The 15,347-nt window shown below is 42.4% G+C and overlaps 2 protein-coding genes across 6 annotated transcripts in view; both read right to left on the bottom strand.

The window, feature by feature from the left end:
* Positions 1-12,022, bottom strand: part of MICU3 (mitochondrial calcium uptake family member 3) — a 94,742-nt gene extending 82,720 nt beyond the window's left edge. For 4 of the 5 annotated variants that reach the window (XR_008504284.2, XM_054499614.2, XM_054499616.2 and 1 more), the window contains exon 1: positions 10,799-12,022. Coding sequence is in view for 3 of the 5 variants with exons in the window: in XM_054499614.2 (XP_054355589.1) it covers positions 10,799-11,179 (381 nt within the window). In the remaining 2 variants the exon portion in view is untranslated. The remainder of the gene's footprint in view (positions 1-10,798) is intronic. The other variant, XM_063668526.1, reaches the window with a different exon arrangement.
* Positions 1-15,347, bottom strand: part of ZDHHC2 (zinc finger DHHC-type palmitoyltransferase 2) — a 721,436-nt gene that overhangs the window by 193,356 nt on the left and 512,733 nt on the right. The gene's annotated exons all lie outside the window — the stretch shown is intronic.

Genomic DNA, 15,347 nt, shown 5'->3' with positions numbered 1-15,347 from the left:
TCCTGCCCCAGCCCCAGCAGCTGGGACTACAGGCGACCGCCACCACGCCTGGCTAATTTTTTGTACTTTTAGTAGAGATGGGGTTTCACCGTGTTAGCCAGGATGGTCTCAATCTCCTGACCTCATGATCTGCCTGCCTTGGCCTCCCAAAGTACTGGGATTACAAATAAGACAACAGTGAAGTCTGCCACATCGACAGACTCTGCCTTTCATGAAAAAAAAATTTCTCTGCAGCAGGTGATGCTGTTTGATAGCATTTTACTCACAGTAGAACTTCTCCAAAACTGGAGTCCATCCTCTCAAACCTTGTGTATTAGTCTGTTCTCATGCTGCTAATAAATACATACCCGAGACTGGGTAATTTATAAAGGAAAGTGGTTTAATTGACTAACAGTTGCACAAGGCTGGGGAGGTCTCACAGTCATGTCAGAAGGCAAATAAGGAGCAAAGTCATGTCTTACATGGCAGCAGTTAAGAGAGCATGTGCAGAGGAACTCTCCTTTATAAAACCATCAGATCTTGTGAGACTTATTCACCATCATGACAACGGCATGGGAAAAACCCGCCCCCATGATTCAATTATCTCCCACCGGGTCCCTCCCATGACACGTGGGGATTATTACAATTCAAGGCAAGATGTGGGTGGGACACAGAGCCAAACCATATTATTCCACCTCTGGGCCCTCTCAAATCACATTTCAAAACTGATTATGCCTTCCAACAGTCCCCCAAAGTCTTAACTCATTTCATTATTAACGCAAAAGTCCACGGTCCAAAATCTCATCTGAGACAAGGCAAGTCCTTTCTGCCTATGAGCCTATAAAATCAAAAGCAAGTTAGTTACTTCCTAGATACAATGGGGGTACAGACATTGAGTAAATACACCCATTCCAAATGGGAGAAACTGGACAAAACAAAGGGGCTACATTCCCATGCCAGTCCAAAATCCAACAGGGCAGTCAAATCTCAAAGCTCCAAAATGATCTCCTTTGACTCCATGTCTCACATCCAGGTGACACTGATCCAAGAGGTAGGCTCCCACGGCCTTGGGCAGTTCTTCCCCTGTGGCTTTGCAGGATACAGCCCCACTCCCGGCTGCTTTCATGGGCTGGTGTTGAGTGTCTGTGGCTTTTCCAGGTGCATGGTGCAAGCTATTGGTGGATTTACCATTCTGGGGTCTGGAGGATGGTGGCCCTCTTGTCACTGTTCCACTAGGCAGTGCCCCAGTGGGAACTCTGTGTGTGGGTTCTGACCTCACATTTCCCTTCTGCACTGCCCTAGCAGAGGTTCTCCATGAGGGCTCTGTCCTTGCAGCAGACTTCTACCTGGACATCCAGGCATTTCCATACATCCTCTAAAGTCCAGGCAGAGGTTCCCAAACATCAATTCTTACTTCTGTGCACTCAAAGGCCCAACACCACATGGAAACCTCCAAGGCTTAGGGCTTGCACCTTCTGAAGCAATGGCCTGAGCTCTACATTGGCCCATTTTGGCCATGGCTGGGACACAGGGTACCAAGTTTCAAGAATATACAAAGCAGCAAGGTACTAGTCCCGGCCCATAAAACCATTTTTACCTCCTAGGCTTCCAGGTCTGTGATGGGTGGGGCTGCTGTGAAGACCTTTGACCTTGCCTAGAGACATTCTTCCCATTGTCTTGGCGACTAACATTTGGCTCCCTACTTATGCAAATTTCTGCAGCTGGCTTGAATTTCTCCTGAGAAAATGGGTTTTTCTTTTCTATCACATCATCAGGTTGCAAATTTTCTGAACTTTTATGCTCTGCTTCCCTTTTAAACATAACTTCCAATTCCAAACCATATCTTTGTGAATACATAAAACTGAATGCCTTTAACAGCATCCAAGTCACATCTTGAACACTTTGCTGCTTAAAGATTTCTTCCAACAGATACCCTAAATTAACTCTCTCAAGTTCAAAATTCCACAAATCTCTAGGGCAGGGACAACATGCCACTAGTCTCTTTGCTAAAACATAGCAAGAGTCACCTTTGCTCCAGTTCCCAACAAGTTCCTTGTCTCCATTAGAGATCAACTCAGCCTGGACTTTACTGTCCACATCACTATGAACATTTTGGTCAAAGTCTCATTCAACCAGTCTCTAGGAACTTCCAAACTTTCCCATATTTTCGTGTTTTCTTCTAAGCCCTCCAAACTGTTCCAACCTCTGCCTATTACCCAGTTCCAAAGTCACTTCCACATTTTTGGGTATCTTTACAGCAGCACCCCACTCTACCAGTATCCACTTAGTCTATTAGTCTGTTCTCACACTGCTAATAAAACATACCCGAGACTGGGTAATGTATAAAGGAAAGATGTTTAATTGACTCACAGTTCCACATGGCTGGGGAAGCCTCGCAACCATGGCGAAAGGTGAATGAGGAGCAGAGTCACCTCTTACATAGCGGCAGGCAAGAAAGTATATGCAGGGGAACTCCCCTTTATAAAACATCAGATCTTGTGAGACTTATTCACTATCACGACAAATGAGTGGGAAAAACCAGCCCCCATGATTCAATCACCTCCCACTGGGTCCCTCCCATGACATGTGGGGGTTATTACACTTCAAGGTATGACTTGGGTGGGACACAGAGCCTAACTATATCACCTTGCCACTGCTCTATCAAACAAGTTCATGGAATATTCCAAATCTTTGTTGTTATTTCAACAATGTTCACAGTATCTTCACCAGGATTAGACTACATCTCAAGAAACCATTTTCTTTGCTCATTCATAGAGGCAAGTCCTCGTCTGTTAAAGTTTCATCATGAAATTGCAGCAATTCAGTCATATCTTTAGGCTCCATTTCTAATTGTAGTTCTCTTGCTATTTCACCACCTCTGCAGCTACTTCCTTCACTGAAATCTTGAATCCCTTGAGGTCATCCATGAAAGCTGGAATTAACTTTTCCAAACTCCTACTAATGTTGATACTTTTACCTCTTCCCGTGAATCACAGATGTTCTTAATGGCATCTAGAATGGTAAATCCTTTCCAGAAAGTTTTCAATTCACTTTGCCCAGATCCATCAGAGGAATCACTATCTATGGCAGCTATAGCCTTACAAAATGTGTTTCTTAAATAATGAGATGTGAAAGTCAAAATTACTCCTTGATCCACGGACTGCAGAATGGATGCTGTGTTAGCAGACATAAAAACACTGATCTCCTTGTAAATCTCCATCAGACCTCTTGGGTGACTAGGTACACATTGCCAATGAGCAGTAATATTTTCAAATGAATCTTTTTTTCTAAGCAGCAGGTCTCAACAGTGAGCTTAAAATAATCAGTAAACCATGCTGTAAACAGAAGTGTTGCCATCCAAGCTTCGCAGTTCCCCTAACATAACACAGGTAGCGTAGATTTAGCATAATTCTTAAGGGCCCTAGGATTTTCAGAATGGTAAATGAGCACTGCCTTCAACTTCAAGTCACCAGCTGCATTAGCCCCTAACAAAAGGGCCAGCCTACCCTTTGAAGTTTTGAAGCCAGGTATTGACTTCTCTCTAGCTATCAAAGTCCTAGATGGCATCCTTTTCCGCTAAAAGGCTGTTTCATCTCTACTGAAAATCTGTTGTTCAGTGTAACCACCTTCATCAATTATCCTAGCTAGATCTTCTGGATCACCTGCTACCCCTTGCACATCATCATTTCCCACTTCACCTTGCACTTTTATGTTATGGAGATGGCTTGTTTCCTTAAATCTCATGAACCAATCTCTGCTAACTTCCAACTTTTCTTCTGCAGCTTCCTTACTTTTCTCAACTTTAAAAGAATTGATGATAGTTGGCCAGGCGCGGTGGCTCACACCTGTAATCCCAGCACTTTGTGAGGCCAAGGCGGGCAGATCACGAGGTCAGGACATGGAGACCATCCTGGCGAACACAGTGAAACCCCGTCTCTACCAAAAATACAAAAAAATTAGCTGGGTGTGGTGGTGGGAGCCTGCAGTCCCAGCTACTCAGGAGGCTGAGGCAGAAGAATGGTATGAACCTGGGTGGGGCAGAGCTTGCAGTGAGTGGAGATCACGCCACTGCACTCCAGCCTGGGCGACAGAGTGAGACTCCGTCTCAAAAAAAAAAAAAAAAAAAAAAAAGAATTGATAATTAAGGCCTTAATCTGGATTAAGCTCTGTCTTAAGGGAATGTTGTGGTTTGGTCTTCTACATAGACGACTAAAACTTGCTCCATCTCAGCAGTAAGGCTGTTTTGTCTCCTTATAATCTGTGTGGTCACAAAGAGCACTTTCAATTCCCTTCAAAAACTTTTCTGCTGCATTCACAACTTGGCTAACTCTTTCCACAAGAGACCTATCTTTTGGCTTATGTAGTATTTCAACATGCCTTCCTCGTTAAGCTTAATCATTTCTAGCTTTAGATTTAAAGTGAGAGATGTGCAACTCTTCCTTCCACCTGAACACTTAGAGGCCATTCTAGGATTAGTAACTAACCTAATTTCAGTATTTTTGTGACTCAGGGAACAGGGAGGCCTGAGAAGAGGGAAAGAGAGTAGGGAAAAGCTGGTTCACGGAGGAAACCACACATAACATTTATTCTTTGCTGTCTTATATGGGTGCGGTTCATGGTGCATGGTACAATTACAACAGTAAGGTCAAAGAAAACTGATCACAGATTACCATAACAGATAAAATAATGATGAAAAAGTTTGAAATATTGCAAGAATTATCAAAACATGACACAGAAACATTAAGTGCACATATAATGTTGGAAAAATGGTGCCAACTGATTTGCTCAATTCAGTGTTGCCACAAATCTTGAACTTGTAAAAAGGGCAAGGACTTCATGTCTAAAACACCAAAAGCAATGGCAACAAAAGCCAAAATTGACAAATGGGATCTAATTAAACTCAAGAGCTTCTGCACAGCAAAAGAAACTACCATCAGAGTGAACAGGCAACCTACAAAATGGGAGAACATTTTCCCAACCTACTCATCTGACAAAGGGCTAATATCCAGAATCTACAATGAACTCCAACAAATTTACAAGAAAAAAACAACCCCATCAAAAAGTGGGCGAAGGACATGAACAGACACTTCTCAAAAGAAGACATTTATGCAGCCAAAAAACACATGAAAAAATGCTCACCATCACTGGCCATCAGAGGAATGCAAATCAAAACCACAATGAGATACCATCTCACATCAGTTAGAATGGCGATCATTAAAAAGTCAGGAAACAACAGGTGCTGGAGAGGATGTGGAGAAATAAGAACACTTTTACACTGTCGGTGGGACTGTAAACTAGTTCAACCATTGTGGAAGTCAGTGTGGCAATTCCTCAGGGATCTAGAACTAGAAATACCATTTGACCCAGCCATCCTATTATTGGGTATATACCCAAAGGATTATAAATCACGCTGCTATAAAGACACATGCACATGTATGTTTATTGCGGCACTATTCACAATAGCAAAGACTTGGAACCAACCCAAATGTCCAACAATGATAGACTGGATTAAGAAAATGTGGCACATATACATCATGGAATACTATGCAGCCATAAAAAATGATGAGTTCATGTCCTTTGTAGGGACATGGATGAAACTGGAAATCATCATTCTCAGCAAACTACTTCAAGAACAAAAAACCAAACACCGCATGTTCTCACTGATAGGTGGGAATTGAACAATGAGAACACATGGACACAGGAAGGGGAACATCACACTCTGGGGACTGTTGTGGGGTGGGGGGAGGGGGAAGAGATAGCATTGGGAGATATACCTAATGCTAGATGACAAGTTAGTGGGTGCAGTGCACCAGCATGGCACATGAATACGTATGTAACTAACCTGCACATTGTGCACATGTACCCTAAAACTTAAAATATAATTAAAAAAATGCAGTATCTGTGAAACACAAGAAAATGAAGCACAGCAAAACATATGCCTGTATGCATCTGGCAAATTCTTCGATATTCTGGGAAAAAGCAAGCATATCCTCACATCTCAAGATATGCTGCCTTGAGAAAAGAGGCTGGAAAAGATACAGTAAAGGAAACTTAATAATGTGTGACTATTTGCAATTATTACAGATATGAAAGAGATAAAAAATTTGTCTAACTAGTTTTCCACTCCAGAGTAATACTCAAATATGTTGCTTGAAGCTTCTTAAGGCAAGATCATGTCTTCTGTACAATTAAGTAAAACACTGAAGTATGTTAAGCAATCTAATCGTTTTTTTATTCTGGGCATGAAAAAAAAGGCAGTTCTAGAACACAATTTTTTGCCACTAATAAAAATAGTGCTTTAAGGCTAAAACTTCGAGGTTCTAATCAGAATCATCTCTTTATAATATATATAAAGGTCAAAGCCATAGTTTGCTAAAAAATTTTGGCAACCCAAACTTGCACAATTAAAATAAATACAGTGCCACGTGATCTGATCTCCCAAAGCCTGGAATTTTGACCTTTACTGAAGTTGTCCCAATTCAAATGCTAAAAATAACTGCTTTAGCTGAACAAAATATTAAACTCATTTCTCAGTGTATGTTCCATATAAATATTTAGCATGAGCTTATTTATTCAACAAATACATACTGTGCCTATCAGGCTAGGACCCTTACCAGGCAATGAAGACATAAATGTGACAAAGACGAACACAGTGCCTCTCCTTAAGGGGCTAAGACAAGTAAAGAGGACAAACAGTGAACAAATAATTTCAAAAAAGTCATTATCTGAAAGTAGAGAGAGATATTTCAACAAATCTATGGAGTCAGGGAAGGCATTCCGAGTTCAGAGCCAATGTCTTTGACATAAAAATCTTCAAGGCTATCATATAAGAGAACTGTATTTCTGTAAGTTACTGCTGTTCACTTCCATCAGTTAAATTATTCTTATAACACATACAGGTTAATTTACATGCCAGGCTTATGCTCAGCAGCATATTATACTTAAAAGAGACTTTATAAATCAGAAGTTCTTAGCTATAGTTTTAAACATCAAAATGAATCATTTCCATCACTTCAGAAAAATCAAAAATAATAAATGGGCTGGGTGCAGTGGCTCACGACTGTATTCCCAGCACTTTGCAAGCTGAGGCAGGCGGAACTTGAGGTCAGGAGTTTGAGACCACCCTGGACAACATAGTGAAACCCTGTCTCTACTAAAAATCCAAAAAAATTGGCTGGTCATGGTGGCAGGCACCTGTAATCCTACCTACTTGGGAGGCTGAGGTGGAAGAATCACTTGAACCTGGGAGGCGAAGTTCCAGTGACTGAGATCACGCCACTGCACTCCAGCCTGGGCGACAGAGCGATGCTATGTCTCAAAATAATAATAATAATAATAATAATAAAAAATGAAGAGGCAGCATAGGTTTAAAATAAAATTTCTTTTTCCTTTTTGAGTCAAGTCATGCTCTGTCCCCCAGGCTGGAATGGAGTGGTGTAATAATAGCCCACAGCAGCCTTGAATTCCTGGGCTCATGTGATTCTCCTATCTCAGCCCCCTGAGTAGCTGGGACTACAAGCACATGCCACTAAAATAATATTTCTGAAAAACGGCAGATTGACTCCATGATTCTCTTTCAACATCTTCTTCCCCTAACCAAATTAAATTCACAGTAAAGGAGTATAAAAAGGTAAAAATACAAAAGAGCTAAGATAGAGAAAAGAATGGGAAAGTAAAACTTTCAAGAGAATTTATAAAATTTTTATAAAACTGAAGAGATGGAGGAGCGATAATTGACTTAAGAGAACAGAGGCACTACCTGAGTTCTGCAGAGACCAAATAGAAGTAAGGTATTAATATTTGCTATATAGAATCCCAAAACGGACAAGGCCTTGGGAACTATGGAGCTATGGAGTCAGAGTAAGTAGTGGGGCTAAAAGCAGAGGATTAGATAACAATACCTAAGTATACCATTAGATACTCACCAACATAAGTGCTGTTACATATATGTGCACATGTGCCTGCTTCCAGAAGACTACGGCACCTCCCATCTCTCCTACTTTTTGTAGACGCTCAACAGCATCAGAGAAAAAGAGCTATAAAATACTGACATTAGGATGCTACACTAATAAGAAGCCCAGATCACCAAACGAAAGGACATATTATGCACAGAGACCTTCTGAGAGGTTCTCAAGTAATAGACAGGTAACAACCACAGACATGTGAGGAAAACCTCCAAAATGAAAGCAAGAGCTTATAAAATCAAACAGAAATAAAAAAGAACCTGGAAGAAACAAAGCAATGCACAGAGAAGGCCAAAGTTATAATTTATATCCTTAGAAGGCAAAACAAAGTTATAGTTTATATCCTTACAGCAAAAAGAGAAAATATAGCAGCCATATAGCAAGCAAAATAGAATGCTATAACTCATGAACATCAGAGAACACAAAGTCGCTCTTTCAATTAAAAAAGTAGAATAGCAGAAATAAAAAAATTCAGTAGGAAGGTTGGAAGATAAAGCCCAGGACATCTCCTATAAAAACAAATAAACAGATGAAAATATCTTTTAAAACCGAAATATAAGAATGATTAGAATTAGATTAGGATCTGTCAGGAAATTTAACTTCAAACAAACAGCATTTCCAGAAAAAGAGAATAGAAAAAGGGAGAAGAGAAAAATCATTAAAGAAACAATACAAGAAAATTACACAGAATTTTTTAGACACAGATTTCCATATTGAAAGGCCTCTTAAGAACCTAGCACAATCAGTGAAAAAATACACATCCCGAAGCTCATTACTGTGAAAATTTCAAGCACCAGGGATAAACAGAAGATCATAAAAGTTTTCGGAGAGGGAAATACAAAAGGCATGACAATCAGAAAGTAGGACTAGAGGCTAGGGAAGCGTAAGACACAGGACTTTAACATTATTTGACTTCTAAAACAATGAACAGAAATTTTTATAAACACTAAGCAATAATAAGTGCACAAAAGTAGACAATAAATAAACGAATAAAAAATAATTTTTTTTTTTGAGATGGAGTTTCGCTCTTGTCACCCAGGCTGGAGTGCAGAGGTGTGATTTCGGCTCACTGCAACCTCTGCCTCCCAGGTTCAAGTGATTCTCCTACCTCAGCCTCACCAGTAGCTGGGATTACAAGTACCCAACACCACACCCGGCTGATTTTTGTATTTTTAGTAGAGACGAGGTTTCGCCATGTTCGCCAGGCTTGTCTAGAACTCCTGACCTCAGGTGATCCGCTTGCCTCAACCTCCCAAACTGCTGGGATTACAGGCGTGAGCCACCACGCTCAGCCAAAAAATAAATTTATTGAATGTTCTTTAGTAGTACCATTGTTTTAAATATACTGTGTTAACTCATTTAACTCTCATAACATCCCAGGAGACTATTAGCCTCATTTTACAGGTGAGGAAACAGGCATTGACAGGTCAAGTAATTTCTCCATAATGACACAAGTAGCAAGTCATGGAGCCAAAGTTCTAGCTTTCTGAACGTGGTCTTTTTAAAAACTGCGCAATACCATTTCTCAACTGTAAAAGTAAAATTAATTTTAAGAAAGAAAAGAAAATACTATTTGAATTCCCTACCTTGCTGATCTGTTCCTAGATCAACTATGGTTAATTAAAAGTTCTGTCATCATGAACAATGCTATGCTCCTTGCCAAGCCACAAAAGTGTATGTGTACGTGTGAAGGGGGAGGGGGTGGAGGTTTGAGGGTATTTCTTACTATTTTGAATATTCATGTATAAAAGGACTTTATGTTATGTGCTTGTGATCTGCTGCTAGATAGTCCATAAAGCAGATTCCGTAACCTAATTGCATTGACAACCTCCACCAAAGGAAATAATGCACTTACATCAGATCACCACTGTGTATTAAGAACAAAGCCTATAAAAATTATATTAAAAACAGCATAGCTCCCTGTTTTCTAAATTATTTTCATCTACGCCCTTCACATTCTTCGTGTCTTGCAAGGAAAATCTCAATTTTCCCAGTCATTTACATGACTATTAAATATACTGATGTGACAAAAAAAAAATCACGGTCCTTTACTCACTGTTGCCTTTCACACATCTTTACCTTATATTATTAACTACATAATGACAGTTGAACATTTTCACGTGACTTTCTTCTGTAGGAGTTAGCGTCATTCACAGCCTCCTACATTTGCTGTCCTATCCATTTTGTGTTTTATTGTACCTACTAACGGGATTCTGACTTTAATGGGGGAAGGAAAAAGAGAGAAATACGTATGTCTCCTTTTGAACAATTTTTTTTTTCTTTTCAGACCTGGTAACATCAACATGCCCTGGGTATGATAAGGACGTTAGCATGCAGGTTTAGCAGTTCCTTTCTTGGGGCTAATAAATTCTCATATGCTAAAGTAGGGGCTTTAGAGATCTCAGACCGCTGCTTCGAAACTCATTCTAATGCAACAGACCTCCTGGGTCATTAGCTGTCACCCTGCGCAATCTAGGAGTTCCTTTTTCCCACACCTACAGCGGTCCACTTTCTGCCTGTCATGGCCTTCATTTCTGAATCTTTTTTTGTAAGAGGGGGAGGGGTGTTGGTTTTGGGTTTGGATTGACACTTGGTAGCTGCAGCGACCTTTAAGGTCCTGATGCATCAGGGACAGCATCAATGGTCTTCCCAATACGTGGGTGACCAGATCCTAGGCTGTCCGGCCTAGAAGGTGTCAGCCTCGCTCACGGGAAGTTCCCCAACCGCGGCCACAGCGCTTGCACCGTCCCCACAGCCTCCAGGGTCCTGCGCACCCGGCACGAAGGTCACAGCCTGCGCAGCCGGCACGAAGGTCACAGCCCCCGCGCAGGTGGGACGCGCGCCCGCGCACTCACCGTCTCCTTGGCAGCCGCCACTGGGATGGGCAGCATCCCCCGGCCGCGGGGCAGGTCCTCGGGCTCGGCGGCTGCGCTCTTCGAGGGCCGCCCGGTCGCCGGCGAGCCGGCCCTGGGGTCCCCGTACAGCTGGTAGCACACCAGGCCGACCAGCCCCCCGCCGGCCGCCGCCGCCACGCTCAGCTCCCCCCAGCGCCGCCGCCGCCTCCATGCCGCCTCCGCCACAGCCCTCTCCTCATCCTCTCGGGAGGAGAAGGGCCGGCCAGGAAGGCCCAGGGTGGTCCCCGCAGGCCACCCCCACGGCCCAAGGAGGGGCTGGTGAGCGCAGAGTGGAGGCGACAGCCGAGGTGGCGGCCACAAGAGCCTTCGCAGCGCAGCCATAGCAAAGGCCGCCCACCCTAGAGCTGGGAGGTGGCGGAGAACGGAGGGGCGGGGGCGGAGGGGGGGAAGGGGAGGGTCGCCGAAGCCTCGCGAGAAGTCGGTGCCGCGAGCTTCGCGGCCGGCCGAGAGCGACCTCTACACTCGCGCGGCCCCGGGGACCCGCGACGCCCCTTTCAGCGCAGCGGTCCCGTGGTTCGGCCCAGGAAGAGCCTGGAAGAGGCGGCGGATCCCGGCTGCTCCCCGGCCCCGAACCCCCAGCCCAACCACGCAGTCATAAATAACCGCGCCAGCCCGGCGACACCTGGCTACGCGACAGCGCGACACCGCGGGCACAGCCGAGTCAGCGCAACTGAGGCGCGGCCGAGTGCGGGGCTGCCGGGCGCCCCGGGCTGTCTGGGGCCCGCGCCGCTTCTAGGAGCGGGGTGGGTCTCCGAGCTGGGGTCAGCGCCCGTCTGGGACACTCACATCCCCTAACGGTCTCCTGACCTCAGGAAACTGAAGGTCTTGACTCAAGGTCGTGAACGATTTGCAATTGTATCTTCACATATACGACACAAATGAGGTATAAGCATTTGGCTCAAGTCATAACGATTGCAAATTAAGGCAAACACTTTGACGAGTCAAGGGCAGCTTCCGGACTTTTGATGGGAGAAGGTTAATGCTGTTTTTTAGAAGCATTAGCACACCCGCGGTCACTTAATTCAACAAATCAGAACTGTCTTGTGCATATACAAGTTAAAAATTTAAAAACTTCTGTGAATAAAGATAAAATCTTGAACGATACCCTGATTTTTCAGGGAAGGGCTGTTGGTATAAATATAAAATAAATGATAAGCGTATTGTGTCATCTTTTTGTTTTTACTATACTTTTTGTTTGCTGTGTCGTCAGTATCAGTTTTTATGAGAAAGTGTAGATGAAGTTCCTATCAGTTTCTCTCCCCAGACCCCAGTTTTGGTAACTTGAATTATGTTAACTTTTTCTTCACACTATGGAATGGTGCCAGGAGTCCCTAAAATATTGTGGATCTAAGGGGATAGACAACTAAATACAGTGGTCTCAATTGGGCTGTAGTGACAAGAGAATACACCATCAGTTGATTCTGGCAATTCTTGTAAAGACTAAAGGCTTTCAGAGACGACCAAATGAGTTTTTTCTGGCTCAGGTCCTACAATTTCTTCCTTTTTTTTTCTTTTTTTGAGACGGAGTCTTGCTCTGTTGCCTAGGCTAGAGTGCAGTGGCACATTCGCGGCTCACTGCAACCTCCGTCTCCCTGGTTCAAGCGATTCTCCTGCCTCAGCCTCCCCAGTAGCTGGGATTACAGGCACCCGCCACCGCGCCTGGCTAATTTTTGTATTTTTAGTAGAGATGGGGGGTCTCACCATCTTGGCCTGGCTGGCCTCGAACTCTTGGAGGTCCTGCAATTTCTATTCCTAACACCTTGCATGTAAATAGCACATCAGGTACACCCCGTTACCTGTTATTTTAATAGAGGTTAATGGCATTTTGCTTTCTTAAAGCTGCTAAAAGCGATAAGAAGAAAAATCTTCTGTAGCAGATGAACAAATTGTGTGTATTTTAAAACCTGTCTCTGGGTTTTCTTCAGTTTCAGCCTGTTGGTTTTATGGAGTCAATGCCTAAGGAAGACTCTGATAGCGTCTTGCTTTATCACCAAATTTTCCTCCATTTATGCTTTCTCTATATTCTGGAAAATGGTAGTTTCCCCAAATAAATTATTTTCTGGATAATAATTATATATATTATATATAATATAATAATCATATTGGCCGGGCACGGTGGCTCACGCTTGTAATCCCAGCACTTTGGGAGGCCGAGGCAGGCGGATCACGAGGTCAGGAGATCGAGACACCCTGGCTAACACGGTGAAACCTGTCTCTACTAAAAATACAAAAAATAAAAAATAAAAAAATAAAAAGCCAGGCATGGTGGCATGCGCCTGTAGTCCCAACTACTCAGGAGCCTGGGGCAGGAGAATTGCTTGAATCCGGGAGGTGGAGGTTGCAGTGACCCGAGACTGCACCGCTGCACTCCAGCCTGGGTGACAGAGCGAAACTCTGTCTCAAAAAAAAAAAAAAAAAATTATAATAATAGTTCTGACATTGTTTACTTTGAACTGAACATGATTTCCTGATTTTCTCATAAATTCTCAGTATAGCCTAATGCCAGAATTCTTGGACGGACTGATCAATTTTTATTAGTTGCATGTTAAAAGCTAAGTAGCTCTAAAGAAGATTAGGGAGGTAATACAATAACATCACATTACATATGAGGAAAATGACATTCTTTACCTAACATGACAAATACAGACACATACATATAGATTTCTATGTAGTTTCTCTATAGTTTTCTAAATTTGGTAGAGCTCCTGCAAACAATTTATCTGGTTAGAAGCTAAGTACTGCTGTGAGAAGGGCTAAGTTTAGGTTTGTAGAGCAGTTAGAGAGCTTTGGATAAAATATCTCTCACGTGCAAAAATAGCCTTACTAATAATTTTCAACAGTACTTTGCCTCTAAAGGTGAAATTTCCTTAAGGATAGTTACTGTTTTCTTCCCACATTTGATGCTCTGTAACTATAGCTACACAAAAGTAACCAAATTCCCTTGTTATGTGGATATTTTTCTGAGTTTACTTCCCAGGGGATAAATTTTAAGAAAATGTGATATTAGGAATTTGGAACCTTTTTTTGAAATTTCAGATAATATTGTTGGATCAATATAGAGTCAACCCAATATCCCTTATCTTTCATGTCAATTTTACTGAGCATTAAGAATAACCCCCAAAATACCCCTACTCCACAGTGAGCGCCCACACCTTGAAAGAAATATCCACTTATCGTTCACTATGGTCTAAATAAAAAGAAATGTTCTGAAACAATAAAAATGTTTAAAACAGTGAGGATTAAGCCAAAAAGGGTTTTTCAGGAAAGCAGATACCTCAGTGAATAAGTAATAAATTAGAAGTCAAGAAATCTGGACTCCAGTCTTGGATTTGCTGCATCTTAATTATAATGCTTTGGAAGCCACAATCTCTAAAATAGTGGAGTTGAAATAGATGATCACCTCTGAACCCACCTTTCTAATGAACTAAAATGCTCCAAGTATATCAGTAAACCATAGAAAGATACTTCATGGTATTTTTCATGTATCATTTCTCTTCTGAAAATCTACAATTGGCCTACGATTGCTTTCTTCTTTCAACTTAAAATTCCATCCCCTGACCACGCATGTTAACGTTTGTAAGCCTAGCACTTTGGGAGGCCAAGGTGAGTTGATCACTCAGAAGTTCGAGACCAACCTGGGCAACATGGCAAAACTTCGTCTCTACAAAAAATACAAAAATTAGCCAGGCATGGTGGTGCATGCCTATGGTCCCAGCTACTCAGGAGGCTGAAATGGGAGGATTGCTTGAACTGGGGAAAAGGAGGTTGCAGTAAGCCAACATTGAGCCACTGCACTCTAGCCTGGGTGACAGAGCAAGACTCTGTTTAAAAAAAAAAAAAATCAATTCCTTTATCTAATTATTTTAAGCTTCTACTGCATTTAAAATTGCAAATATGTTAGTGATTTTGAAAAGTTTGAAAATGTGAAATAAGTGTAATAGGCAGGAATGTCTTGTTTAACAAAACTTCTATTAAAATATACTGCTTTCCTTATTTTGGTCATTCTGAGCTCCAGATTCTAGACTAGTTAAAAGAGTAGCAGTTACATCTGAGATCTGTATCAGAGCACATGAACCGCCCCATCCCCAGGTCCACTCAAGTCTACCAGCAGAGAGCAAGGCTGCAACCATCTTCTTCTCTCTTGGGAAAGATGTCATCAATTTCTCAAATTGTCTTCCACCTTCGATGCTGTCTTCCTTAGGGGAAAATTGACAAAGGAGACAGTGCTGGGGAAGGTATGTTCTTGCTCTGTTTTCTTCAAAGTGCTAGCCACCAGCAATCTGAAACTCAAATCCTCAGCATCCAGGGCTATGGAAACCAAGTTACCCAAGACACTGAGGGTCTGTTTTCTGTTTTGATGAGCTCTCACTCCCAACGTTGTGATCTGCATCTCACCCTTTTTCCATTAGGCAAAGCCAAGCTGAGTCTAAGCAACATGAGGCCAGGGCATGCATCTTCTAGCCCAGTTCCTGGCACACATTAGGACCTC

This window comes from Pongo pygmaeus, chromosome 7 (assembly GCF_028885625.2).
Source record: "Pongo pygmaeus isolate AG05252 chromosome 7, NHGRI_mPonPyg2-v2.0_pri, whole genome shotgun sequence".
In the NCBI taxonomy this organism is placed as follows: domain Eukaryota; kingdom Metazoa; phylum Chordata; class Mammalia; order Primates; family Hominidae; genus Pongo; species Pongo pygmaeus.
This window is presented reverse-complemented; position numbering and strand designations above follow the sequence as displayed.